The 26,144-nt window shown below is 41.0% G+C and overlaps 2 protein-coding genes across 3 annotated transcripts; both read right to left on the reverse strand.

The window, feature by feature from the left end:
* Positions 1-6,196: 6,196 nt before the first annotated feature.
* LOC117812448 (E3 ubiquitin-protein ligase RNF186-like) lies at positions 6,197-7,902 on the reverse strand. The gene is made up of 3 exons (XM_034683187.1): positions 7,624-7,902; positions 7,140-7,488; positions 6,197-7,048 (listed from the first exon to the last, which is right to left on the reverse strand). The coding sequence occupies exons 2-3, from the start codon at positions 7,457-7,459 to the stop codon at positions 6,979-6,981; spliced, it is 390 nt and encodes a 129-aa protein (XP_034539078.1). The 5' UTR covers positions 7,460-7,488; positions 7,624-7,902; the 3' UTR covers positions 6,197-6,978.
* Positions 7,903-8,025: 123 nt separating this feature from the next.
* ube2j2 (ubiquitin-conjugating enzyme E2, J2 (UBC6 homolog, yeast)) lies at positions 8,026-26,136 on the reverse strand. Of its 2 annotated transcripts, none has more exons than XM_034683178.1 (7): positions 24,268-24,440; positions 20,211-20,341; positions 12,681-12,721; positions 12,430-12,532; positions 10,108-10,246; positions 9,937-10,017; positions 8,026-9,847 (listed from the first exon to the last, which is right to left on the reverse strand). In XM_034683178.1, exons 2-7 carry the CDS (start codon positions 20,339-20,341, stop codon positions 9,557-9,559), a joined length of 786 nt encoding a protein of 261 aa, XP_034539069.1. In that variant the 5' UTR covers positions 24,268-24,440; the 3' UTR covers positions 8,026-9,556. The 2 variants fall into 2 exon arrangements, with proteins under 2 accessions (XP_034539069.1, XP_034539072.1); XM_034683181.1 differs by lacking the exon at positions 24,268-24,440 and adding an exon at positions 26,002-26,136 and having other exon boundaries at positions 8,167-9,847.
* Positions 26,137-26,144: the final 8 nt, after the last annotated feature.

Raw genomic sequence — 26,144 nt, forward strand, 5'->3', positions numbered from 1 at the left:
GGCATTCTTCATCACCAAACTGCCCTTGGATGGTTGGGAGAAGTTGCTCTCGGAGGACGTTCTGGTACCATTCTTTATTCATGGCTGTGTTTTTAGGCAAGATTGTGAGAGAGCCCACTCCCTTGACCGAAAAGCAACCCCACACATGAATGGTCTCAGGATGCTTCACTGTTGGCAAGAGACAGGACTGATGGTAGCGCTCACCTCATCTTCTCCGAACGAGCCTTCCTCCAGATGCCCCAAACAATGGGAAAGGGGATTCATCAGAGAAAATGACTTTACCCCAGTCCTCAGCAGTCCAGTCCCTGTACCTTCTGCAGAATATCAGTCTGTCCCTGATGTTTTTACTGGAGAGAAGTGGCTTCTTTGCTGCCCTCCTTGACACCAGGCCGTCCTCCAAAAGTCTTCGCCTCACTGTGCGTGCAGATGCACTCACACCTGCCTGCTGCCATTCCTGAGCAAGCTCTGCACTGGTGGTGGCCCGATCCCGCAGCTGTAACACCTTCAGGAGACGGTCCTGGCGCTTGCTGGACTTTCTTGGGCGCCCTGGAGCCTGTTTGGCAACAATTGAACCTCTCTCCTTGAAGTTCTTGATAATTGGATAGACGGTTGACTGAGGTGCAATCTTACTCGCTGCTATAAACTTCCCTGTTAGGCCCTTTTTGTGCAATGCAATGATGGCTGCACGTGTTTCCTTGCAGGTAAACATGGCTAACAGATGAGGAACAATGGTGTCATGCACCATCTTCCTTTTAAAGTGTCCTGTCACTCATCATGACAGATTGATCGCCAGCCTTGTCCTCATCAACACCCACACCTGTGTTAATGTGTGTGACACCTGTGTGTCATTGAAATGATGTTAGCTGGTCCTTTAGTGGCAGGGCTGAAATGCAGTGGAAATGTGTTTTTGGTGATAAAGTTCATTTTCAAGGCAAAGAGGGACTTTGCAATTAATTGCAGTTGAGCTGATCACTCCTCATAACATTCTGGAGTATATGCAAATTGCCATTATAAAAACTGAAACAGCAGACTTTGTGAAAATTAATAGTGTCATTCTCAAAACTTTTGGCCATGACTGTACTCTGCTGCTTGTTCCAGCATTCCAGCAAAGTAAACATGAGAACAGACCTGAGAGGGTGAGTGCTTTGAAGTCCTTGAGTTATGAGCCGGCGGCTGTTTGTACAGTAGCCGACGGTAAAGACAATAAAACTCGCAGACAAGAGGCAGTTCACACATGACATGTATGTAGACCTACAACTAGCTTACACGCAGGGTGTTTGTGTTTGTAGAGACAGAGAGCAGAGAGAGTTTGTTTTTTTTATGCTTTCTTTTTCAAACATTTTTTAGGATACAAGATACTCAACAGCTCTGTTGCACTGTATTTTTACAAGTCACAGAAAGGAAAGAGTAAAGACCCAAAGTAGAATAATAAATGAAATAGAAATAAATTAAAATGAATGTAAAATAATAACAGTAATAATGATAACAACAGTAATAAAAATGACAACCACAACAGTTATAATAGTAATTAAAGCCGCAAGCGGCGATGAACGGGCCCTCGCACACCTGCAACCGTCGCCTACGTGAGCCACCGCCACGTGTAAACCACCGCCTGATATTTGCCACCACATGATGTGAAAGCAAGACCTGAGAGTATATACTGGCTTAGGTTGTGCGAATGTTCCAAGTTTTTAGCAGATTGCCAAGAAAACCTCAAACTTTAGAGTCTGCCACGCCCACAATTTTAGTCTGAACAGAATTCCTTTAATGGTTTTATAATCGTCAATATGTCTGCTATAGAATGTGCCTTGTTTGGACTGAATCGGAGAAAAACCCTAGGAGGAGCTCTCAAAAGTTTGCACCCTTATTTGGACGCCATTTTTCATGTTCAAAGCTAGGTGGCGCTCTTCCTGTTGAGTTTGGGATATGAGTGCAAGAGGCTTTTTTGTGCGTCCTGATGCCATGAATATGCGTATTGATTTTCAAGCATGTAGCTCAAAATAACCTCTATGGGGAGGCGTTTTTGAAAACTGTAGGGGGCGCTAGTGAGCACATTTTTTCGACTTTTTTTGCAACAGCCATAAAATGTTGCAATTTTCCCCAGGACTGATGAGTGTGTTGGATGAGGTGAGATTACGTGCATTTTAAAGTCACAAAAATCCATTTCCTGACATTTTTTTTTATGCCCCGCCCCAAAGTCTGACACGCCCACAATTTTCATCTGAACGTAATGCCTTTACTTTGTATTAGTTATGGGTTTACTATAGATTGACCTTGGTTTGGACTGAATCAGAGAAAAGCTCTAGGAGACATTAGCAAAAGTATGCACCCTTGCACGGACCCATTTTGGCCCCATTTTTCATGTTCAAAGCTAGGTGGCGCTCTTCCTGTTGAGTTTCGAATATGGGTGCAAGAGGCTTTTTTGTGCGTCCTGATGCCATGAATATGCGTAGTACTTTTCATGCATGTAGCTAAAAAAAACTCTATGCGTAGGGTGTTATTTTTACCTCTAGGGGGCGCTACTGAGAATTTTTTTTGGGAGACCTATAATAACTTGCAATTTTCACCAGGCCCGATGAGTGTGCAAAAATATCCGCGCTTTCATTCACGTTCAGGGGTCCAAAAATGCGTTTTAAGTGGCAGAAGAAAGAACAATCTTTAGGGTTACAATAGGGCCTTCGCCACCAGCGGTGCTCGGGCCCTAATAATGCCAGTAATAATAATAGTTATTATAATATTAATACAAATAACAAGGGTAATGAATTAGAAGGAAGTAGCTACAGTTGCATGTTCTATCTATACAGGTCACAGAGCAACAAAAACCACAGTATTAACAGTAACAGTTTGGGGGGAGATGCATATGTGTGCCAGAAACTACAGCAATAACAACATTGTTTACATAGATCAAAGTATATTAAATGTAAGTTAGGTTATCACCTCTTTGTGTGAGATATGTATTCCATTTTTTCCAGAAAGTCTCATATCTACCCCGAGACAGAGAGAGTTTTAAGACATGTAATAACTAAGGTAATGTTAAACAGAGAACTGCACAGAACAAGCTACAGCTATGACAAAGAGGCATGTTGTGTCAGTGGATAGTGTCAGTGCATTCAGAATCACAGGGAGAAACAACACTTTTAAGAATGACTCTGAGGTAAACTAACCTTTTTCTTTTTTTACTTGGATCAGAAAACATTCAACACACCCACAGCACAGAGAATCATTTTATAATAAAAAAAAACACTTTGTTCTACTTAATGTTTACTGATGTACAACATGTAAGAACATATCTGATGCAGTATGCAGTCCCCTTCAAAAGTATTGGAACAGTGAGGCCATTTCCCTTATTTTTGCTGTAGACTGGAAACATTTGAGTTTGACACAAAAAGATGAACATGAGACAAGAGATCAACATGTCAGCTTTTATTTCCAGGTATTTACATCTGGATCTGATACACAACTTAGAAGATACATTTGTAAAGGAACACCACATTTTTAGGTGAGCAAAACTATTGGAACAGATACACTTAAAATAAATTAAAGTGAATAAGATTTAATATTTTGTTGCAAATCCTTTGCTTGCAATTTATTTTTTATTTTTTATTTAACCTTTATTTAACCAGATAAGTCCCATTGAGATCAAGACCTCATTTTCAAGGGCGACCTGGCCAAGAGGTCAGCAGCACACGTCAGAATAAATGGCACAACTCAACAACATGGAACATATATGCAGACAGTATGTAGAAGCAAACAATCATTTAAAAGTGCAACTTATTTTCAAGTAAAGTGCAGTTTATGAATATAAAACAGCATTTTAAAAACACAGACACTGTTCTGGGGTCTTTCTTTCATTTAAGATAGACTTAAAGGTGTCCAGAGAGATGAGATCCGACAGATTCAAGTCCTTCTGGAGTTTATTCCAAGCAGTAGGAGCAGCAAAACTGAACGCTCTCTTACCGAACTCTGTCCGAACACGGGGAACACACATCCGCAAGGTGTTGCAGGAGCGCAAGGCATAGTGACTTCCTGATCTCTGAAGATAAACACATAAATACATTGGGATCAAGCCAAGTAGACATTTGTAAATTAGATGAAGCAAATGTGTTTGCCTGCGCACACTCAGGGATGGCCAGTCGGCTCTGACATAAAGCTCACAGTGGTGAGTGAGGCGTTTGCAACCTGTGACAAACCTCAGCGCGCAGTGATATACACTATTTAAAGACAACAAACATTTAGCCGAGGCTCCCAAGTACAAGACATCACCATAATCAATAAGAGGCAAGAATGTTGCAGACACTAAAAGTTTCCTCGCTCTGAGGGAGAAACAGGATTTATTCCTGTACAGGAAACCTAGTTTCACCCTAAGGGTCCTAATAACTGCATCAAGCCTGTGACCCATTGACATCACCAAACTTTTGCATTCTTCTTTTGTGATGCTTTTCCAGGCTTTCACCGCTGCCTCTTTCAGTTGTTGTTTGTTTTGGGGGGTTACTCCCTTCAGTCTCCTCTTTAGCAGGTAAAATGCATGCTCCATAGCAGGGGTGTCAAACTCATTTCAGTTAAGGGGCCACACACAGCCCACGTTGATCTGAAGTGGGCCGGACCAGTAAAATCATACCATCCATCCATCCATTATCTTGACCGCTTATCCCGTTAGGGGTCACGGGGGGCTGGAGCCTATCCCAGCTGGCTTCGGGCGGAAGGCAGGGTACACCCTGGACAGGTCGCCAACCTATCACAGGGCTAACACAGAAAGACAGACAACCATTCACGCACACACTCACACCTACGGGCAATTTAGAGTGATCAATCAACCTGAGCATGTTTTTGGATTGTGGGAGGAAGCCGGAGTACCCGGAGAGAACCCACGCATGCACGGGGAGAACATGCAAACTCCACACAGAAAGGCACCCGCCCGGCCGGGGATTCGAACCAGGAACCTTCTAGCTGTGAGGCAACTACCCACTGCACCACCGTGCAGCCTAAATCACAACATAATAACCTATAAATAACGACAACTTTACATTTTTCCCTTTGTTTTAGTGCAAAATAATACAAGTATGTGCTGAAAATGTAATCAACTATCTCTCTACAAAAACAGTTCTCCATGATGAGTCTCATAGTGGGGCAGAACATTTTACTCTTTAAGTACTGAAACCTGCTGCAAACACACCAAACAAGTTATCAATTCACCTGATACACAGAGTGTAATTTTTACTGCAAAAGAACAGAGAGGTTATAATAATGAAGAAGGTAAAGTTGGCTATGCTGGACCCCTCAGCTCCGAAAGGAACTGTTTGCTTGCTGGACAGTGTTGTATGCATGGGTGTTGTGCTAGTGTTAGTAGTTAGTGGATCATCTTATAGTGCTCTAAAAAGACTTAATAAATCTCAACCTGGATTATGCAAACAACAAGTAATCTGTTTTCTCACTTTGAGAAAAAAGTCCAGGGAAAAAGTGCTGTTCAGGTGCGCTCCATCAGCACTGTGATTGTATGCGACCCTCAGAGGACAAATTTAAAATAGTACTTACTTTCATTGAAAATTTGCAGTTAATGTCTAATCTGTAATTTTTTCATTTTGCAAAGTTGTTCCGTGGGCCGGATTGCAACCTCTGGCGGCCCGCCGCATGTTTGACACCCCTGCTCTATAGGGTTTAAGTCTGGAGATTGACTTGGCCAGTCTAAAAGCTTCCACTTCTTGCCCCTGATGAACTCCTTTGTGTATTTGGGGTCATTATCTTGCTGCATGAAGAAGGATCTCCCAATCAGTTTGGTTGCATATTTCTTTAAAATTGGCAGAAAAAATGTTTCTGTCATTTTGCTGCTGCCATCATGTGTTACATCATCAATGAAGGTTAATGATCCTGTCCCAGAAGAAGCCATGCAAGCCCAAGCCATGACATTTCACAGATGAGCTTGTATGTTTGGGATCATGAGCAGATTCTTCCTTTCTCCAAACTTTGGTAAAGGTTCATCTTTGTCTCATCAGTCCATAAAACTTTGTCCAAGAATTGTTGAGGCTCATCTCTGTACTTTTTGGCAAAATCCAGTCTGGCCTTCCTATCCTTCATGCTAGTGAGTGGTTTGCATCTTCTAGTGTAGCCTCTGTACTTTTGTTCGTGAATAATGAACCTTCATTGATGATAATACAGATAATACTGAGACAAAGAGAAATAAACACGGCACAGCAAGAGATACTTTTAAAATATCTTTATGAGAGCACTAGCCACCCCCGTGACAAAAACACAAAAACATTGATCTTCAGTAACATGTCACTTCAACGTTGACCTCTCTTCTTAATTACTTGAGGTTTACAGTGTAATCAATGGTTTTTTAAATCAATACATTATGCTTAGGAATTCAGATAACATAAGACAGCGTCCTTCACATTGCAAACAATGAAAAAACTCAGATCCTTTAAAGTCTTAAAGAGTGTTGACAAAAACAGAATAAAAAAACATGAATACACACACACACACACCGAATCTCAGAAAATGTTAAAATACATTAAAAAAGAAACCAGAGCCATTATGCAGCAAAACGCCGTGGTTACATCAGAACAAGTTCTTCACAGTTACAACACATTCACATTCAGGACTCAGGAAAGCCTGAGCTCACACACACACAATGAATTTCAACGTGGAGTTGTTCTGAATTTGCTGATATTGAACTCTTGTCATTCTAAACAGAAAGAAAGAAAAAATTCACAGATCTGTTCAGTACAGTGCTCGTCAAAGTTAATCCTGGAACTTAAAACACTCACTAAACTCCACACAATGCATTTCAGGCCCCTGCTCCATGTGGAGGTCCCAGCCGTGCTTGGAATATTTTCAACTTGGAATATCTGTCCATCGCATGCAGTTGATTTGCAGCAAAACTGCAGAAGTCTTGCAGGACTCCGGTATGTAAAGGATAAGAAAAGGAGATATTGTGCAGTTATATTGTGCAGCTCTCTCTCTCTCTCTCTCTCTCTCTCATCAATGCAGCGGCACACAGCTGAACATTTTTTGGAATGCTGACATGAAACCGGACGGTTTGCAAACCGGCCTGAAGAGAAAAAGAAAGACAGATTAGGGTAAGGCGCCGAGAGGTGCAGTGTATTTCACCTATAGGAGGCTGTTTAGAGGCGAACATTTACTTTTTCATGTTGTCGAGTTGAGTATTGGCGTCATTTAAATCCTCCACTGATAAAGTCCTCTTCTGTTGCTGCTCTGCGATCTGGTCCCAGATCTCAGTGTTGACCCACAGGGCTCCAGGCAGGGTCATGCTCGCCCGAGTGCAAGTAACCCAGCGGCACAGCGGGCAGGAGACAGTGCGGACGATGCCATTCAGCCTGGACAGTTTCTCCAGGCAGGGAGCACAGAAGGTGTGTTTGCAGTGCAGGATCCGAGGGACCCGATCACTGTGAGAGTACTCATAGCAGCACACCACACACTCTAGGTCTTCGGTCATGAGCATGATGATAGAGGAATGTGAATGAAGATGAACTGCAGAACACAGAAGAGGAAATTAGTAACAGAAGATATTTTTTAAAAGCTGAATTTGCATAAATCAAATGTATGAACTGAAAAGCTCCATTACATTACAGAATTAAAAATCAAGTCTTTTAAATCAATACTCACTTTGAAGACTGAACTGTCCCGAGCTGTACTGCTGAAGGTTAAGCTTGAGTGAGCTGTGTGTGACTGTTTGCCCGACAGCTGTGCTTTTGAAGCAGTCTCAACTGACGTGACTGATCCTGTCACATGGGAATTTAAGTACTTCCAAAGAAGCAACATCCTCAGGTGAACAAGTTCTGTGGAATTCCATTGGAGCGTGCGCAGACACATGTGCAAAAAACCCACAACCGCTCTCGGTTGTCTAACCCAAACACTGCAGCCTTTGAAAGTAACGTGGGTTTGATTCCAATGATGTTTTTATTTAGAAGAAAATAAAACTTTCACCTTGTTATATGAAAACTCAATACACCTTTTAAAGGACATTTGAAAATATGAACATGATCACAGAAGTAAATGTAAGATCGGTTTGCTAAAATGCCCTGCAAAGCAGAGTAATTTATTTGCATTTACTATGAAAACATACGTCACACAAGATTAACTGAAGCCTGGAAATCTGGGCATTTGCTGCATAATCACACAAACGCACTCCCATCATCAGCAGTTGTCTTTTTTTTTTTTTTTTTTTTTAAAGATGGTGCCAAGAAATGAGCAACAGAGAGGTGAATGTTTCTGTTGAAACATTAGATACACAGTAGATCAATCTGTACTAAATGCAATGCACGACAGTAAATTATCAGCAATTATGTGAGCCTGCGCCACGGCCCGTCTGTGTTTGCTCACACACAAATGCTCAGCAAACACTTGATGTTTCCTCAGAACCAAGACAAACTAGTCGAGGCCGTTTCTATAAATAAAGAGAACAAAACACAAAGAAAAAGAAAAGAATATACAGAAAAATGTTGGTTCTCTTCATGTGTCCCCTTTCTTGGACCTATATAGAGCGGTGCCATACTGGTCAGCTTGGCCAATTTAAAAAAGGTACTGGTCTCTAGTGACTTCTGTGCAGACAAGGGGGTCACTGCTTGGCTCATGGGTTGAGGGCACACAACATCTGGACCACAGAGTCATTGGCTGTGAAACATTTTCATATTTTGAGCTCTAAATAAAGAGTAAAACAGAAATGAACACACTTCAGTACTGTGCTCTAGGAAAGATACTTCCTTCCACTACTTGCTCAGACTGTAATCCATCATTATCAGGTGTGAGCTTTGGTGAAGTAAGTAGTTCCTAACAATGAGATACACAAGTACTGATAAGGTTGTACAGATGTCACATTTCTGCCCTCTGATTTTGGTCTTTTTGCATTTCTATCTTTTGGGTTTTCTTTTTATTCCCACGCTGTTAAACTTGAATCTTGGGATCATAGGGAAAACCACACAGCTAGTCTTCTGTGGCATTCTTTTTATGTGCTTCCTTTCCTGACTTTGAGTCACCTGTCCCTATAGGAGCATCAGATCACACCCTGAAGAGTCTAGTCTCTGAACTGACACCGTTGTGGAGGGACATTCCTGTACAGGTGATAGACAGAGGAGCGGCTACTGGCATGATTTTAAAGGCAATTTGATGTTAGTGATGGGGAACATTGGTGGATTGTGTTTCACATCAGAGAAGCATGTCCTGTCGTTGTGACCTTCCTTCAGCATGAAGCAAATAACTACAGCCTGCTATGGTTCTGCACTCTTCCACAACCCATGAGCCAAGTTTTTTCTGCTGCTGACACAAACCACTGAAGCACAGAGGAGATCACAACCGTTTTTTTTAATAAGCGCTACTCCCACTCCCATCCACTCCCCCACCTCCTCCCCCTCCTCCTAATCTTGGTCCTTCCTGGGTGGGTCGGCTTCCAAAGTCCATGGTGGTGGTGGTGGTGGTGGTCGTGGAGGGGTTAAACCCAGGACTGAACATCCCTCCCCCACGTAGTGTATTTGTCAAATGTGGAGTCCACTTGCTGGCTCACCTGTAGGGGGGAGCGTCGCCCCTACAAAACCCACTCCTCTCACTCTTGGGCTATGCTCCTCAGCACGTACTTGACTGTGTAGGCAAATGCCGCGAAGCCTACAATCACAAACAGGTTGGCTAGAGCGCCACCTAGAAGTCCGTGGTTGCGGTTGGCCTGCTGCAGGCCAGGCGCAGGGTTAGCGACCCTGTTTGGAACGGGGCCTCCGTTGAGGGCAGGGAGGCCATAGTGGGCCTGCTGGGGATCTCCGTCGGGCACCACGTCAGGGAGGGGAAGGGGCTGAGTGCGGGCGCTTAACTCCTCCTGGGCCTTCTGTTTCTGCTTCATCTCCTGGTGGAGGGATGGAGAACATGTAAGAGTATTAGCAACAAAGAAGAGGGGAAAAGATATCATGAGGAGAGATAGTTCGGACTACGTACATCGACCACATCAGGAAACAGCTCACAGAACACTTTGTCCTTTAGGTTGAAGGCCAGGCTTTGGGCTGACAGCTGTCTTTTCTGTAAATAAACCAATCACAGTACAGTTTAGCGACATCACAGGAGATTTATCACTACCCACTGTAGTAAGGACACCTTCTCTGTACTCACTGTGTAGTCAGAGGTCTCAATGCTGCCAAGAGTGGGGCCTTTCTCCACCATGAAGCTAAGCAGACCTGTGAGGATGGTAGAGACGGACCATGCAGGATTCCACGTGTCTGGATGGAAGTCTGTGATGGACAAACATAACCTGTGGAAGAAACGGGAAAGGTCTGAATAAAAGACCAAAAAAGAGGGACCCAAACCTGAAGTAGTGATAGACTGATGTGTTTTTTTCAGGGCTGATAGAGATACCAATTATTAGTAAGGCAAGGCAGCTTTATTTGTATAGTGCATTTCATACATGAGGGCAACTCAATGTGCTTTACATTAAAGGTGACATATCACGCTTTTTTCATCAATATATAAGAGGTCCCCAAAACATGTCTTTAAAGTTTATGCTCAAAAAAACACTTTGAAATCAGATTTTGGTCTGCCTGAAAAACCCTCTTCTTCAGTCCTCCTCAGAACACTCTGTTTTCCCTCTGACCACGCCCCCTCAGGAAGTGGATGTGCCCTCGGCTGTCCAGCACGTTGATCTAATGTTTACATGTTGGCTGAATATACACGGCTGCTCAGAGATCACGTTACTTCAACCCTCTGAATCTGATCCAGAATCTGATCCTGACGGAGAGGCGCCTGCAGCAGGACCTTTCTGAAGGATTGGTCACAGATTTAGTGTTTCTTGTTGTTTTATTTGTCAGTATGTAGACGTGTGTCTTGGCACACAGCTACGAACATGTAGCTATGTAGCTATGCTAACTAGCGCTAGCACTTTTCCATGACAAATAAAAATCATCCACTAGATCTTCAAATCTGCAGACGTGGGGAGTAAAACCGACCTTTGTGTTTATTAAGACAGCCTACAACTAGCATGCCTCCCTCCTAAGTTCCTTGTTAGCACACATGTGTGCAGGGAATGAAAAACGGAGGAGGGGTTTAGTTGTATTTTATACAGTCTATGGGCTGAACAAGCTCCGAGCTCTGACTTCCTGTTACAGACCGGATATTGTTGTTACGTAACAAAAACACTGAAGTCTGAAACGGCTCGTTTCACACACATTTACAGAAAGGTGGAGAAATCAGAACAGGGGCAGAATGGATTCTTTTCATTGTCGGGGGGTTTGTAGACAGGGACACATATTTCAGGTAGAGAACCATTAAAAAGTCAATTTTGCATGATATGTCACCTTTAAAACATTAAAAGCATTGGAGACATTCAGACAGGCAGAAAAGAATATGATTAAAATGACAAATATAATAAAACAGAAAAGAAAATTAGTAATATGTTAAAAATAAAATTAGGGCTAAATAATCTAAGATAGGAAGGCAGTGTTAAATAAAAAAGTCTTAGTCTTTGATTTTAAAGAGGTGAGAGTTGGAGCAGACCTGCAGCTTTCAGGGAGTGTGTTCCAGATATGTGGTGCATAAGGACTAAACGCTGCTTCACCATGTTTCCTTCTGACTCTAGGAACTGAAAGCAGACCAGTACCTGATGACCTCAGAGGTCCAGGTGGTTCATAAAGTAGCAGCAGATCAGCCTAAACCATTCAGTGCTTTATAAACCATCAGCAGGATTTTAAAGTCTATTCTCTGACAGACAGGAAGCCAGTGTAGAGATCTAAGAACTGGAGTGATGTGGTCTACTGTTTTGGTCCTTGAGCAGCAGCATTCTGTATGAGCTGCAGGCAACTGATGGACTTTTTAGGGAGTCCTGTAAAGACCCCGTTACAGTAGTCTAGTCTGCTAAAGATAAATGCATGGACCAGTTTTTCTGCATCCTGCTGAGACATCAGTCCTTTAATCCTTGATATATTCTTAAGGTGATAGTAGGCTGACTTTGTGATTGTCTTAATGTGGCTGCTGAAATTAAGGTTCCTCCTCCAAAAACAATCATAGTAGTCAAGGAGGCTGATAACTGATATTTGGAGCTGATATTCATTTGCAGTAAAAGGGGAATATTGGCGTTGAAATGTTGAATAACACAACACTTAACTTTGTTTAAATGCCTTTCAGTATATGTTTATTTAAGAGCTTTTCAGATCACTTATCTTTGTTTTAAAGGGATATTTCAGTGTTTTTGAAGTGGGGTTGTATGAGTTTTAAATCACTAGTAGTTGTAGGAGCCACAACGGATGCTGCTCAGCTCGTCCCCTGTAATGAGAAACTGCAACCTAGGCTACGGTTTCTGAAGACGGTGTCATTCCTGCAGCGTGATTTAGTGAATTTTGAGCCAAACTAACCCAGTTTTTAAAATGATCTCTTATCAGCCGTCGGATTTTTAAAAAAGGCCACAAAAAAAATCATTTTAGCAATAAGAATCTGAACTCTTACCTTGTATTGCACTTGAATCTCCCGTTCGGTGTTATCATGTAGATACTTGGTGGTTTAAAGGGAAATTCACGTGGGAAAATAAGTTTTCCATGATAATATCCTCCTAGGAAAAAAAAATTATATCAGAAAGCCTGATCTAGTTTGGTGCATCTCTCACCACCCTCAGAGCTCAACAGGAATCAACACGTTACAACAGACATACTCCAAGTTAATTAAATGTTTTGTTCAAGTGTCAGCAGGTTTCTCTTTACCTTCATAAGGAGTTTTCTCGGGACCTCTGACGACATAGTGCCTGCAGAAGAAAGGAGAGATTATTAGTAGCTGCTGCATCTATTAGCTTCAGGGGGACAGAAATTGTAAGTGATTATTACAAACGGAGAAAATACATTTAGAGAGGAGATCTCAAAAGTGTTTCATTTCTATCTCCTAGACCAGGGGTTCCCAAACTTTTCAGCCCACGACCCCCAAAATATAGATGCCAAAGACTCACGACCCCCACTGTCCCTCAAAGTGATAAAATGTGGCTTCATTTAGCTGGTCTGCAGTAAATTAGCCTACCTAGATGAGCATGTGGCCGTGTTTCCTGTGCCTTTATGAATTAACCTACTGCTGCTGATGCTTTTGATAATTACCTGTTGACTAACCCTAAACTTAGGAATCGTCTGGCAAAAAGAAAGGCAGAAAACTCATTACATTTTACATTTTCAAGGTTTTATTTCAGCTTCTTATTATTTACTGTAATGGATGAAATTTACTATTTTTAGATAACTTTAAAAAGCAACATTCTGGAGGACATCTCACGGCCCCCCCATTTGTGTCTGCGGCCCACAAGGGGGTCCCGACCCAGAGTTTGGGAACCCCTGTCCTAGACAACAATGAGATCTGTTTGAAAGCAAAATGAGACTATAGCTTATGTCTCCTGTTTCTCATTCTTGCCTTCAGAAAAAAAGTTGTAAAAAGTCTCAGCTTAGTCTCCCTTTCAGTTCAAAAGGAGATCTGGTCTAAATCTGAAATGATTCTCAGGTATTTCTCAAGTGTTGTGACTCCTTTTGAGCTCAGGTGGAGAAATCAGGGAGCTCTCTCATTGAATCTAACCTCATCCATTTGTTTTTGTCAGACTCAGTTTTTGTGTCTCAAGTTGAGCTCAGATGGAGCAAAGAAAGAGCCTGAGCTCATCTTTTCATCAACATTTATAGTGCCCTGCAAAATTAACATTTCAATGTAATTGTCCACAAACTTACAATTCTCATTAAAACATTTGAACCACTTCAAGATCAGATATTTAGATGTGAAATGATCTCTTCTTTGACTTCACAGTATGGTCCTTCCTTTACAAGTCTGTTTGGAACAAAACAACTTCACAAAGATTTAGTGGATTTGAGAGAAATTGCAAAAGATAGAGATTTCATATCTCCAGGTATGACAGACCATTTATTTAAAATATGGGCCGCAAAAGGGCTGACCAGATTTATCCAGATTATTACAATTAAAGGGGTGGACTCTTTTGGGCGCTGGTGGCCTAGCAGTCTAAGCGCCCCACATACAGAGGCTACAGTCCTCATCGCAGGGGTCCGGTTCGATTCTCGGCTGGTCGACCATTTCCTGCATGTCTTCCCCCGCTCACTACTCCCCACATTTCCTGTCTCTCTTCATCTGTCCAGTCAAATAAAGGCAAAAAGGCCAAAAATATATTTAAAAAAAGAGAAGAAAATGAGCCATTAATGAGATCTCTCATTTAAGTCTCAAATAAGACTCATGTCATGGTCTCAACTATTTCTCCTAGTGAATTTTAGGAGAAACTAATGAGAACAATTTGAAACTTGAATGAGGCTGAAGTGAGAATCTCAATTTTGTCTCCAGAGACTAAGAAGAGAAAGCCTTGAGCAGGAACATTTTCCTCTGTTTCCATCCGGTGGCGTCAAATTTCCCATTTGAGACAGTTTCACTTCAGTTTGTCCTCTTGATTCTGTCTTGTCGGTTTTCCAGTGTCGTTATATTTTAGTTGCTTTCTGGTAGTCTAGGGATGCATTTCATACAACTCTATTTTTAGATCAGAGATAAGCTTGCAGAAGTCTATCTGTAATGCATCAATTATTGAAAGATACAGGAGTCTTTCCTGCTCTAGCCACTTGATATAGAGGGAGTCATTTTACACAGATACACAGATCGCAACTATTGGAAAAAGACACAATGTCAAAGAGAGATATCTGCGTGCTCACTTCAAACCAAAATATTGTTATTGTTTTCCCCAACTTTCTATTGACCTGACAAGGTTTCCCTTTTTAACTGGACATCCCAGGTTATATAAAAACACAACTCAACTCCTTACAGACAATGACCCAGATTGAATACATTCTAACTGGGAAAGAAATCTTCTCCAGAATTTCAGCAGTGTAATGACACTGTGAGAGAACACACCTTACAAACTAACACTCGTTACAAAGTGAATATGATGATGAGGTTATTATTCATTACATCAGAATAAAAGGTGACTCATGTTGTCCTATATGTATTAAGGAAACAAAACATGAATCAACTTTCACTTTGTCTTTCCTATATGACTTAAGGGATATACATATTACTGACCTACAAGTTCTAGTGAGAGCTAAGAGGTAGGGGAGTTCACTAATTATTATTATTAATGGTCATTAGAGCAATGCTACACTCCTCAAAAAAATAGAAGTACTCAAACAAGTACTTAGGAAGAGAAAGCCTTGAGCAGTAAAATTTTCCTCTGGGATCACTCTGTCTAGTGTCTCCTTTGTCCACACTGTCACTTCTGTGTAATGTTTATGCAGCCTAGAAAAAAAAGTAGCATATGGGTTACTATTTGTTTAATGTAAAAACTACCTCTGCTACTCACCACTGCACTTTTATCAGAGTATTTTAGCCTGTACATATTAGTCATGCCTATTTGTTATTCTTTTGTATTTATAGCTGATGTTATTGTTATTATATTTATTTTATTTTTATTTGTATGTCTTATTCTTATGCCTTGTACAAAGAGAGCACAGTTTACCGAAGTCAAATTCCTTGTGTGTTCAAGCATACCTGGCCAATAAAGCTGATTCTGATTCTGAAATCCTTCAGTGCTGTCCCAAAGTATACAGTCATGGCCAAAAGTTTTGAGAATGACACAACTATTAATTTTCACAAATTCTGCTGTTTCAGTTTTTATAATGGCAATTTGCATATACTCCAGAATGTTATGAGGAGTGATCAGCTCAACTGCAATTATTGCAAAGTCCCTCTTTGCCTTGAAAATGAACTTTATCACCAAAAACACATTTCCACTGCATTTCAGCCCTGCCACAAAAGGACCAGCTAACATCATTTCAATGACACACAGGTGTCACACACATTAACACAGGTGTGGGTGTTGATGAGGACAAGGCTGGCGATCAATCTGTCATGATTGAGTGACAGGACACTTTAAAAGGAAGATGGTGCATGCCACCATTGTTCCTCATCTGTTAGCCATGGTTACCTGCAAGGAAACACGTGCAGCCATCATTGCATTGCACAAAAAGGGCCTAACAGGGAAGTTTATAGCAGCGAGTAAGATTGCACCTCAGTCAACCGTCTATCCAATTATCAAGAACTTCAAGGAGAGAGGTTCAATTGTTGCCAAACAGGCTCCAGGGCGCCCAAGAAAGTCCAGCAAGCGCCAGGACCGTCTCCTGAAGGTGTTACAGCTGCGGGATCGGGCCACCACCAGTGCAGAGCTTGCTCAGGAATGGCAGCAGGCAGGTGTGAGTGCATCTGCACGCACAGTGAGGCGGAGACTTTTGGAGGAAGGCCTGGTGTCAAGGAGGGCAGCAAAGAAGCCACTTCTCTCCAGTAAAAACATCAGGGACAGACTGATACTCTGCAGAAGGTACAGGGACTGGACTGCTGAGGACTGGGGTAAAGTCACTTTCTCTGATGAATCCCCTTTCCGATTGTTTGGGGCATCTGGAGGAAGGCTTGTTCGGAGAAGACGAGGTGAGCGCTACCATCAGTCCTGTCTCTTGCCAACAGTGAAGCATCCTGAGACCATTCATGTGTGGGGTTGCTTTTCGGTCAAGGGAGTGGGCTCTCTCACAATCTTGCCTAAAAACACAGCCATGAATAAAGAATGGTACCAGAACGTCCTCCGAGAGCAACTTCTCCCAACCATCCAAGGGCAGTTTGGGGATGAAGAATGCCTTTTCCAGCATGATGGAGCACCTTGCCATAAAGCCAAAGTCATAACAAAATGGCTCAGGGAACAAAACATTAAGATTTTGGGCGCTTGGCCAGGAAACTCCCCAGATCTTAATCCCATTGAGAACTTGTGGTCAATCCTCAAGAGGCGGGTGGACAATCAAAAATCCACAAATTCTGACAAACTCCAAGCATTGATTATGCAAGAATGGACTGCCATCAGTCAGGATTTGGTCCAGAAGTTGATTGACAGCATGCCAGGGAGAATTGCAGAGGTCTTGAAAAAGAAGGGTCAACACTGCAAATATTGACTTATTGCATGAATTCTGTGAAATTCTCAATAAAAGCTTTTGATACTTATGAAATGCTTCTAATTGTATTTCATTATACCATAGAAACATCTGACAAAAACACCTAAAAACCCTGAAGCAGCAGACTTTGTGTCATTCTCAAAACGTTTGGCCATGACTGTACAATACAATTAAAAGAAGTCAGCACTCCTAGTGAAATGTATAACTCCTAATAACAGAGAATGACGACAGCTTCCAGAAACGAAAGTGTTTCAGCCTGTGACGTTCGTTAGCACTTCACCTACAAAGTAGGGTGAACAAATACTTCAATGACCACGGTCTGTTTCCAGGAATGCGGTTATGTAAAGAGGCTGCTGTACGCAATCTCTTCTCAGGTACATACAAATTAAAGGAGGAAGTCTTCTTACAGTCAAGACCTCCCTTTTTCATTTCATTTTAACTGGGTCTTTATTTATCTAATCTTATGTGACTTCATGTTTTGACTTTTATTAAGTTTAAATTGTAGTGTGTTTTAACACCTCATGCACGGTCTGATTTTAATGTTTTAATAATGTTTTTTTTGATATTTTTATTTAAATAGTCCTAATAATCTTATTCTGGTTTACTTTTATGGATTATCTCTTTGTGTTTTGTATTTTATTTCTTACCTCCATTTCAATTTGAGTTTGTCTTAGCCTTCTATTTTAATTTTTAACATTTTACTGTACTTCCAGTGTTTCCTTAAAAGGTGACATATCACGCTTTTTTCATCAATATATATTGGTCTAAGAGGTCCCCAAAACATGTCTTTAAAGTTTATGCTCAAAAAAACACTTTGAAATCAGATCATGTTACTTCAACCCTCTGAATCTGATCCAGAATCTGATCTTGACTTCACTTCTCTCTCTTTTACTCCCCTCTATCTGTCTTTCCAGACCCAACTCAGTCGAGGCATGATGTCTGTCTAACATGAGTCTGGTCCTGCTGGAGGTTTCTGCCTGTTAAAAGGAAGTTTTTCCTCACCACTGTAACTAGCTAAATACTGCGATGTGCAATGCTCATGATGGATTAAGGTGGGGTCAGACTGAGTCTTACCCTGTCTTGGTGTTGGGTCTCTGTTCATAATTTGACATAGAGTGGTCTAGACCTCCTATGTTTGTAAAAGCGTCTTGAGATAACGTTTGTTGTGATTTGGCGCTATACAAATAAAGGTTGATTGATTGATTGATTGATTGACTGAGAGGCGCCTGCAGCAGGACCTCTCTGAACCATTGGTCACAGATTTAGTGTTTCTTGTTGTTTTATTTGTCAGTATGTCGACGTGTGTCTTTGTACACAGCTACAATAACATGTAGCTATGTGGCTATGCTAACTAGCGCTAGCACTTTTCCATGGAAAATAAAAATCATCCACTAGATCTTCAAATCTGCAGACGTGGGGAGTAAAACCGACCTTTGTGTTTATTAAGACAGCCTACAACTAGCATGCCTCCCTCCTAAGCTCCTTGTTAGCACACATGTGTGCAGGGAATGAAAAACAGAGGAGGGGTTGAGTTGTATTTTATACAGTCTATGGGCTGAACAAGCTCCGAGCTCTGACTTCCTGTTACAGACCGGATGGCGTTGTGACGGATGAAAAACACTGAAATCTAAAACGGCTGGTTTCAGCACACATTTACAGAAAGGTGGAGAAATCAGAACAGGGGCAGAATGGATTCTTTTCATTTTCAGGGGGTTTGTAGACAGGGACACATATTTCAGGTAGAGAACCATTAAAAAGTCCATTTTGCATGATATGTCACCTTTAACCTTCAAACACTTGTTTGGCAGAATTAGTGAAGTAGTGGTGAACACTTACAAGACTGCAAGTCAAAGTATTTAGTAATTTTACAACTGTAATTGAAGTATTAATCATGCTTCATTTGCCTTTATCTTAACAGAAGTCTAGCCTATGAGAAAGATCAGTTTGTGTATAATACATCTGATATTGTTTATTATAATACAGATTGATTTATTGCTTGTGTTTGTTGAAAAATACATGAGAAGAGGACCTCGAAAAAATAATAAGGAAAATAGATTATTTTCCAAAATCGTTCAGCCCTACTTTGTGGGATGGGGGGGTTTTCTTGTGTAACTGTTCCACAGGGAGGAAACAAAAGAAAGTAGACCTTTTTTTTCTTACTTTTGCAAACAATTAAAAAATCATTGACTTATTTTTCATGCTTTAAATGATCTATTTCAGACAAACATTAGGAAATCTTTAGTTCAAAATAATGTCAAAATAGTTTGTCACCCAAATCTGATAAGATGCTAACAAACGCAGTATAAAATCTCTTATGCCGCCAAAAAGTCAAACTAAACCAGTCTCTGTAGTATTGCAACTCTCTTTATGTTGTGTTTTTATTCTTTGAATAAGAATTGAACTGGTTATCAGTAATTAAAATATGACTTATTATTTCAAGGAATCAGACTTTTAACAACAGAAGACATGTGACATGTTAAATCTTCTCCCAGCTTAAAGCTGGGGTTGGTAGTCTCAGAAAACTAGCATGAATCTGAATGTAGCATGTCTTCAGGACTCCGTCTAACCCCTCCCCCCTTCCCCTTGGAGCTCCTCCAAAACGACGCCCCCGCTCACATGCACGATCGCCACTGATTCATGACCATATGATGGTGACTGATTCAAAACCGGTCCTCACCAAAACATTCTCATAGTGAAAGTTAAAAACACAAACAAACATGGCTGCTGTTAGTACTCACAACTGTCATGCTAGCATTATCCAGTTGTACTGGTGACACGATATCAGGAGAAAAGTTATAACACATATATAACACTGTAACAACTCTACTGTTTGTTAAACCTGTTCAGTGTAGATGCTCTTAATTCCTACAGTGTTGAGAGTCAGTGAAGGCATCAGGAGAGGTGTAGAGTGTGTGAGTGGGAGAGAGGAGAGACAAGAGGAGAAGTTCTTCATTCATTCAAACATTGATTGTTGTTTTGTTGGTTGGCGTGATCACGGCCGACAGTGACCGGTTATTAAAGATTAACGTGTTCACCAATCGGCTCGTCATCCCTACAGCGTCTGGACGGACGCTACAGTACATCTACATTTCTGTAGGACTTAGTAAATGTCATTAATTCTTTTGCTTGTCAGAGCCCCCGCGGTGAGAGCTTTTTAGACCCTGATCCGGACTACAGTCCTGAGCAAAGCCCCTCATGGGGTCAGAGGGGACAGGCCCGAGGTGGAGCGAGAGGGGCAGTCAGTAGAGTCAGGGGAAGCGCAGATATGAAGGATGGAGATCTCACCATTCTAGGATGTTGGAGGGGAGAGGTTCTGCACAGATGTAAGGCACAGGGTCTTTCTTTATCCTGAGGTAATCCTGTTTAAGTCGCTGGGTGGCTGTGGTTGGAGCTCTCTTATTCCCGTTGTTGTTCATCTGAGGATTGAGAGGAAAAAGTGACACACTGAAATGTACCTTCAATTGTTTCAATGTGTTACTGACACACATCCATTGGTACCTATCTCAGGGTACAATCTCTTGCGTTAGTAGGTCAAAGTGTAAGCCTTGTCAATGCTGACATGTCAATACTCAATTGTATATTGATGACAGACTGTAAACATGACTGACTGATAAGACCAACACATCTGTGAATTGTTTATCCTGCCAAATGCCAATAAATATCTGTGGAGTCATGTTCATAGTTTGACCCAGGGCCAAAAGTCCCAAAAGCAGTCGATGTGTGATGATAAAAAACAACCGAACAGCAGAAAAATCTCACCCAGCAAATGTTCATTGTCTATAGCATCTAATTTGACGACCATTTTATTCACAAGGAGATCCAGAGATTCCAAACATAGGGGCTGATATCAATTTCTAAAATAATAACTTACCAACAGACAATTTTAATGTTTAATGCACATCTTGTTTGTGATTCTTCCGGTCTGATTTTGAAATGAGTGATGAGATTTGTTGATTTAAATAATTAAAGTGACCAATATAATTTCTTCAACAGCTGATGCAGATATTCAGAGAGCAGGTTGGCTGATGAACAATATTTAATGCTGATATCATGTTGCTGTTGTTTTGCATTTAGAGTAGGGATGACATGAAATGAAAACTCTTGGCCAAAACCGAAAACCAAAAATGAGGAAACTACAGCCGAAAACTGAAAAACCAAAATAAATGATTATGCCAATTATTAGTCGGGAGGCCGGGGACAGTTGTAACATTTCACTCCTTGGATTTGAGATTAATCCATGCATTTTCTGTTTGTGTTGCACAGACATGTTCTAGGCTCTTTATCCTCAAATGTGACTTTGAAAAAACATCTTTAGTAAGTCCTTAAAGAGTTAAGCTTAGAAGATGCATGACACTTTGTCATGTTTTTTTTTTTTTAAGTCAAAAGGAATATAACAACTGTTTAATACTTAAATGAAAGTAGGTTGTGAAGACAGAAAGGGTAAATGTTATTTATTTGTAATTGCACTGGCCACCCCTGCTTATGTGAGAGCCTCAGTTGGGCCACCCTGGTCAAAAAGCTCTGGACACGGCCCTGCCCCTAGAGGCGTGTCCTCAATTGTGTACTCAATTGTCCCGTATATTGATTGTTAACTCTTGTAAATACAGCAGACTGCACTCTACAGATCCTAGATCAGATAAAAACACAGTGGCAGATCATGTGCCAATCACACCTGCAAAAAAGTGTGGAGAGGATTTTTTCTCTGATGGCCATTAAATGGTCAGAGTCAAGAAACAGATCCAGCGGATCCAAAATGAACTTCAAATATCTGTAAACTGTGACTTGTCATGTAAGGACTTCTCTCTGGCTGTGCAAAAGGACAAAAGACTGCTTGAGTCAGTCAAAAGCAGCAAAAAGTATCCATGAAAAAAGTACATTTAGTGAGTCATACTCCTCTTTTGCATTTAATTTTTGCTTTGCCTGTTTTTTGATGTAAAGAGCCAAATTGTGGTTTCTTTGAGGTTTATTCATATGAGGTTACACAATGATACATACTGAAAGCTGTAGGTCCTAGTGATGTGTGGGTCGCGAACGATCTGGCTCTAAGAGCCGGCTCTTTGAAGTGAACGACGGGAGCCGGCTCCTGACTGGGAGCCGTTTTTAAAATTGTTCTCATCTTTTTCTGTTAAAGCCTCACGTCTACATTGAGCAGAACGGGGAGGGGAGGGGTTACAGACACACACAGCACAGTGAGCACACCAACAGGAGGGAAGGAGATGAGAGGGAGAACGTGCACGACAGAGAGAACGCACTGGAAAGGTGAGAAAACAAGTGACTGCAGGAAACACAGTAAACTTTAGACACATTGAAACTGCATAGACTCTTAAAAGGCAGAGTGTGGACTGTGTAAGGTGAAAGTGTCATCAATCAGGGTCCACAAAAACCTGCAAAGACACATTAGAAGTGTCTGTGAAGGATCTCAGTCATCCAGGTCATGGACATTAGAGCTGTTTATCCATCAGTGCAATAAGTGAAGAATAAAGACAGTGAAGGGAACCTGCTGTTAATGAAGGTGTTTAAAAGTTTATAAATAATATACAGACAATTAGAGATTGGACCTTTTTGTCTAATTGAGATGAGTCTTGTTTTTGTACTTTATAATACATTTTTGTAGCATTCTGCTCCATGTTGAGAATATAAATAAAGCCTCATAAATAATACACATTTGATATAATGTATGTTTTTTACATTAGTTACTCATTTTACATTATTTTATATAATACATTAATTTAAACAAGAAAAAATCTGAGGAGCCACTTGGGAGCCGAAAGAGCCGGCTCTTTGTAGTGAGCCGAGCCAAAAGAACCAGCTCTTTAAAAGGAGCCGGAATTCCCATCACTAGTAGGTCCACTCCAACTCTCACCTCTTTTAAATCAAAGATTAAGACTTGTTTATTCACCACTGCCTTCCTATCTTAGCTCATTTTAACTCACTTTAAATTAAAATTTTAATATAATGTTTAATATATTCTAATTTTCCTTTTCTTTTCTGTTTTATATATATTACTAAGCGCTGCTTCACCATGTTTCGTTCTGACTCTAGGGACTGAAAGCAGACCAGTACCTGATGACCTCAGAGGTCCAGGTGGTTCATAAAGTAGTAGCAGATCAGCCTTAACCATTCAGTGCTTTATAAACCATCAGCAGGATTTTAAAGTCTATTCTCTGACAGACAGGAAGCCAGTGTAGAGATCTAAGAACTGGAGTGATGTGGTCTACGTTCTTGGTCCTTGTTAGGACTCCAGCAGCATTCTGTATGAGCTGCAGCCGCCTGATGGACTTTTTAGGGAGTCCTGTAAAGACCCCGTTACAGTAGTCTAGTCTGCTAAAGATAAATGCATGGACCAGTTTTCCTGCATCCTGCTGAGACATAAGTCCTTTAATCCTTGATATATTCTTAAGGTGATAGTAGGCTTGACTTTGTAATGGTCTTAATGTGGCTGCTGAAATTAAGGTCTGAGTCTAAGACTACACCAAGGTTTCTGGCTTGGTTTGAACATTTCATCTGTGCAGATTGGAGCTGAGCAGTAACCTTTAACCTTTCTTCCTCCAAAAACAATCATTTCAGTTTTTTCTTTGTTTAACTGAATAAAGTTCTGTCTCGTCCAGTCATTGATTTGTTCAATGCATTTACTCAGTGTTTATATGGGACTATAATCCCCTGGTGATACGGTGATGTAAATGTGTGTGTCATCTGCATAGCTGTGGTATTTTATTTTGTTGTTTCTTATTATCTGACCTAAGGGGAGCATGTAGATGAGTAGTGAGAAAGTTGGCAACACGACTTGGAACTAATGTACTTTCCATCTCATCCCCATGCAGGGTAAATAACATCTCTATCAGCTGCAGCAGCCCCAGAGTCATGAGGCTAACAGCTGACAATAAGCCTCTAAAAGGATCATATGTTAACTGTCACCGTGTTAAAATGAAGACAGTTTCACTCCCTGTACAATAATAGACTTACTGGCTGCTAATTCATCTTACATTAGCTGTTGTTAATCCGCTAGAGTTAATGTTAAATCGCTTTCTAGCTAGCTAAACACCGAACTGTAACTCAAACAGCCAGCTCTGAATATACACCACCTTGAATACTGACTGACATTAGACGTTATTGAAGGCTTATATACATCACAATATATCAATACGAGATTAATTAAAGAGACTAATTAAAGTTAAAGCTGACAGTCTCTGTGAAGGGTTCAGATACAGGGAGCTAGCATTAGCTGGCGCAGGCCGCAGCTATGTTTGGCTAACTAGCATTAGCACGGGCAGGTTTGTTACTAATGAGGGTGGCTCCTCAATGTCTGATATTTCCGGCAAGGCGGCGTGTGGTATAAACATACCTCTTCAGAGACCCCAGTGAAAATAAGTATTCGTGGTTGGACACGAAATAAGGCCGCTGTTTCTGTTGTCAAACCCCGATAAGACGATGACACCAACGTTGCTTTAGCTATCGCCAGCAGGAGGAAAACGACGCTTCCGGTTTTCTTCTTCGTTTGTGTTAAAGGTGGATTCAACAATGGCACTGAAAGCGCATTACTGCCAGTGGTGGACAAAGTACACAGCTTCATTACTTAAGTCAAAGTATAGATACTCCATGTTAAATATTACTCTAATACAAGTGGAAGTTGCTCTGTCAGATTATTACTTGAGTTAAAGTACTGGAGTATTCAAAGCACTTTTTAGAATATCTCTAAATGTTGTATTTTCACAATACAGAAGTGCAGTCATGAATGCATAGGAGTACATTCTGTTACATCATGTTTATCTAGAACCCATTATTTTAAAGCTCTAAAAACTATACCATGCATGTGGAGACGTACGATATACAGGTACGATTAAACCACTGAGACAAACAGAACTACACAAACACAGTTTACTGTCTTAGGGATCAGATTTCAGAAAAGAGAAGGAAATTCATGAACTGACTTCAAAGCAAAAGTAGTGAGTAACTAGAGCACTGATAGAAATGTAGTGTCAAAAGTACAATAATTGTCTTCTGAATGTAGTGCAGTAAAAGTAATAAGTCCCCCCCAAAAAATAATACTCAAGTAAAGTACAGACACTCAAAAAATGTACTTAAGTACTGTACTCAAGTACAGTAAGTCCGGGACCTGAGGTGGACCTCCCACATAGACACAATCAGAAAAAAGGCCCAGCAGAGGATGTACTTCCTGCGTCAGCTCAGGAAGTTCAACCTGCCCCAGGAGCTGCTGATCATGTTCTACACCTCCATCATCCAGTCTGTTCTGTGTACCTCCATCACTGTCTGGTTTGGCTCTGCATCCAAACTAGACAAACACAGACTGCAGCGGACTATAAGGACTGCAGAAAAAATTATCGGTGTCGACCTGCCCCCCATCCAGGACTTGTACCGGTCCCGGGCCAGGAAACGGGCAGGTAGCATCACTGCTGACCCCTCACACCCTGGACACAAATTCTTCAAACTCCTCCCCTCCTGCAGGCGCTACAGATCACTGTGTGCCAAAACAACCCGCCATAAGAACAGTTTCTTCCCCCAGGCTGTCACTCTGATGAACACTAAACCATAACAGTGTCACACCTGTCAGATAAATACTCTTTGTAAATATACATGTAGATACACAATGCAACAATTCTCAAAGCAGAATTCCATATTTCTATTTTTTGTACTATTTAACTTCTATTTTATAATGTAAAACTACCTCTGCAACTCACCACTGCACTTTATCATGTTATTTTAGCCTGTACATATTAGTCAAGCCTATTTGTTGTTTCTTTGTATTTATAGCTAAGGTTATTGTTATTATATTTTTATTTTATTTTTTATTGTAGTTCTTATTCCTATTCCTATTCTGCCTTGTACAAAGAGAGCACAGTTTACTAAAGTCAAATTCCTTGTGTGTTCAAGCATACTTGGCGAATAAAGCTGATTCTGATTCTGAAGTAAATGTACTTTGTTACTGTCCACCACTGATTATTGTCATCAGCAGATCACCAATAAAGCTCCTGTGGATATTTTCAAAAACTCCAACAATTTCCTTTGTTGATTGATGCCCTCAAATAAACTCAACTTAAAGTACAATCTTAGTTCTTACTTTGAAAGTTGATTTATCACCAACACACTACGGAGTCGTCTGTGTCTAGTTGGTGACCTCCTCCCCTCGTCTGACTGCCCGTTCCACAGTTTTCTGGGTGTTGCTGTTACATGAAAGTTTGATGTTGCTTTGTTCAGAACACT

This window comes from Notolabrus celidotus, chromosome 1, assembly GCF_009762535.1.
Source record: "Notolabrus celidotus isolate fNotCel1 chromosome 1, fNotCel1.pri, whole genome shotgun sequence".
NCBI classification, from domain to species: Eukaryota; Metazoa; Chordata; class Actinopteri; order Labriformes; family Labridae; genus Notolabrus; species Notolabrus celidotus.

Bases quoted from the DNA above. Each gene is read 5' to 3' on its own strand.
- ube2j2 (XM_034683178.1), bottom strand. From the start codon at position 20,341: ATGAACAACAACGGGAATAAGAGAGCTCCAACCACAGCCACCCAGCGA. The intron at 10,018-10,107 runs GTGAGTACAGAG...GTTTATTTACAG, and splicing joins TTGAGACCTCTGACTACACA to AAAAGACAGCTGTCAGCCCA. The intron at 9,848-9,936 runs GTACGTAGTCCG...TCCCTCCACCAG, and splicing joins TGTTTCCTGATGTGGTCGAT to GAGATGAAGCAGAAACAGAA.
- LOC117812448 (XM_034683187.1), bottom strand. From the start codon at position 7,459: ATGCTCATGACCGAAGACCTAGAGTGTGTGGTGTGCTGCTATGAGTAC. The intron at 7,049-7,139 runs GTAAATGTTCGC...TTTTCTCTTCAG, and splicing joins CAACTCGACAACATGAAAAA to GCCGGTTTGCAAACCGTCCG.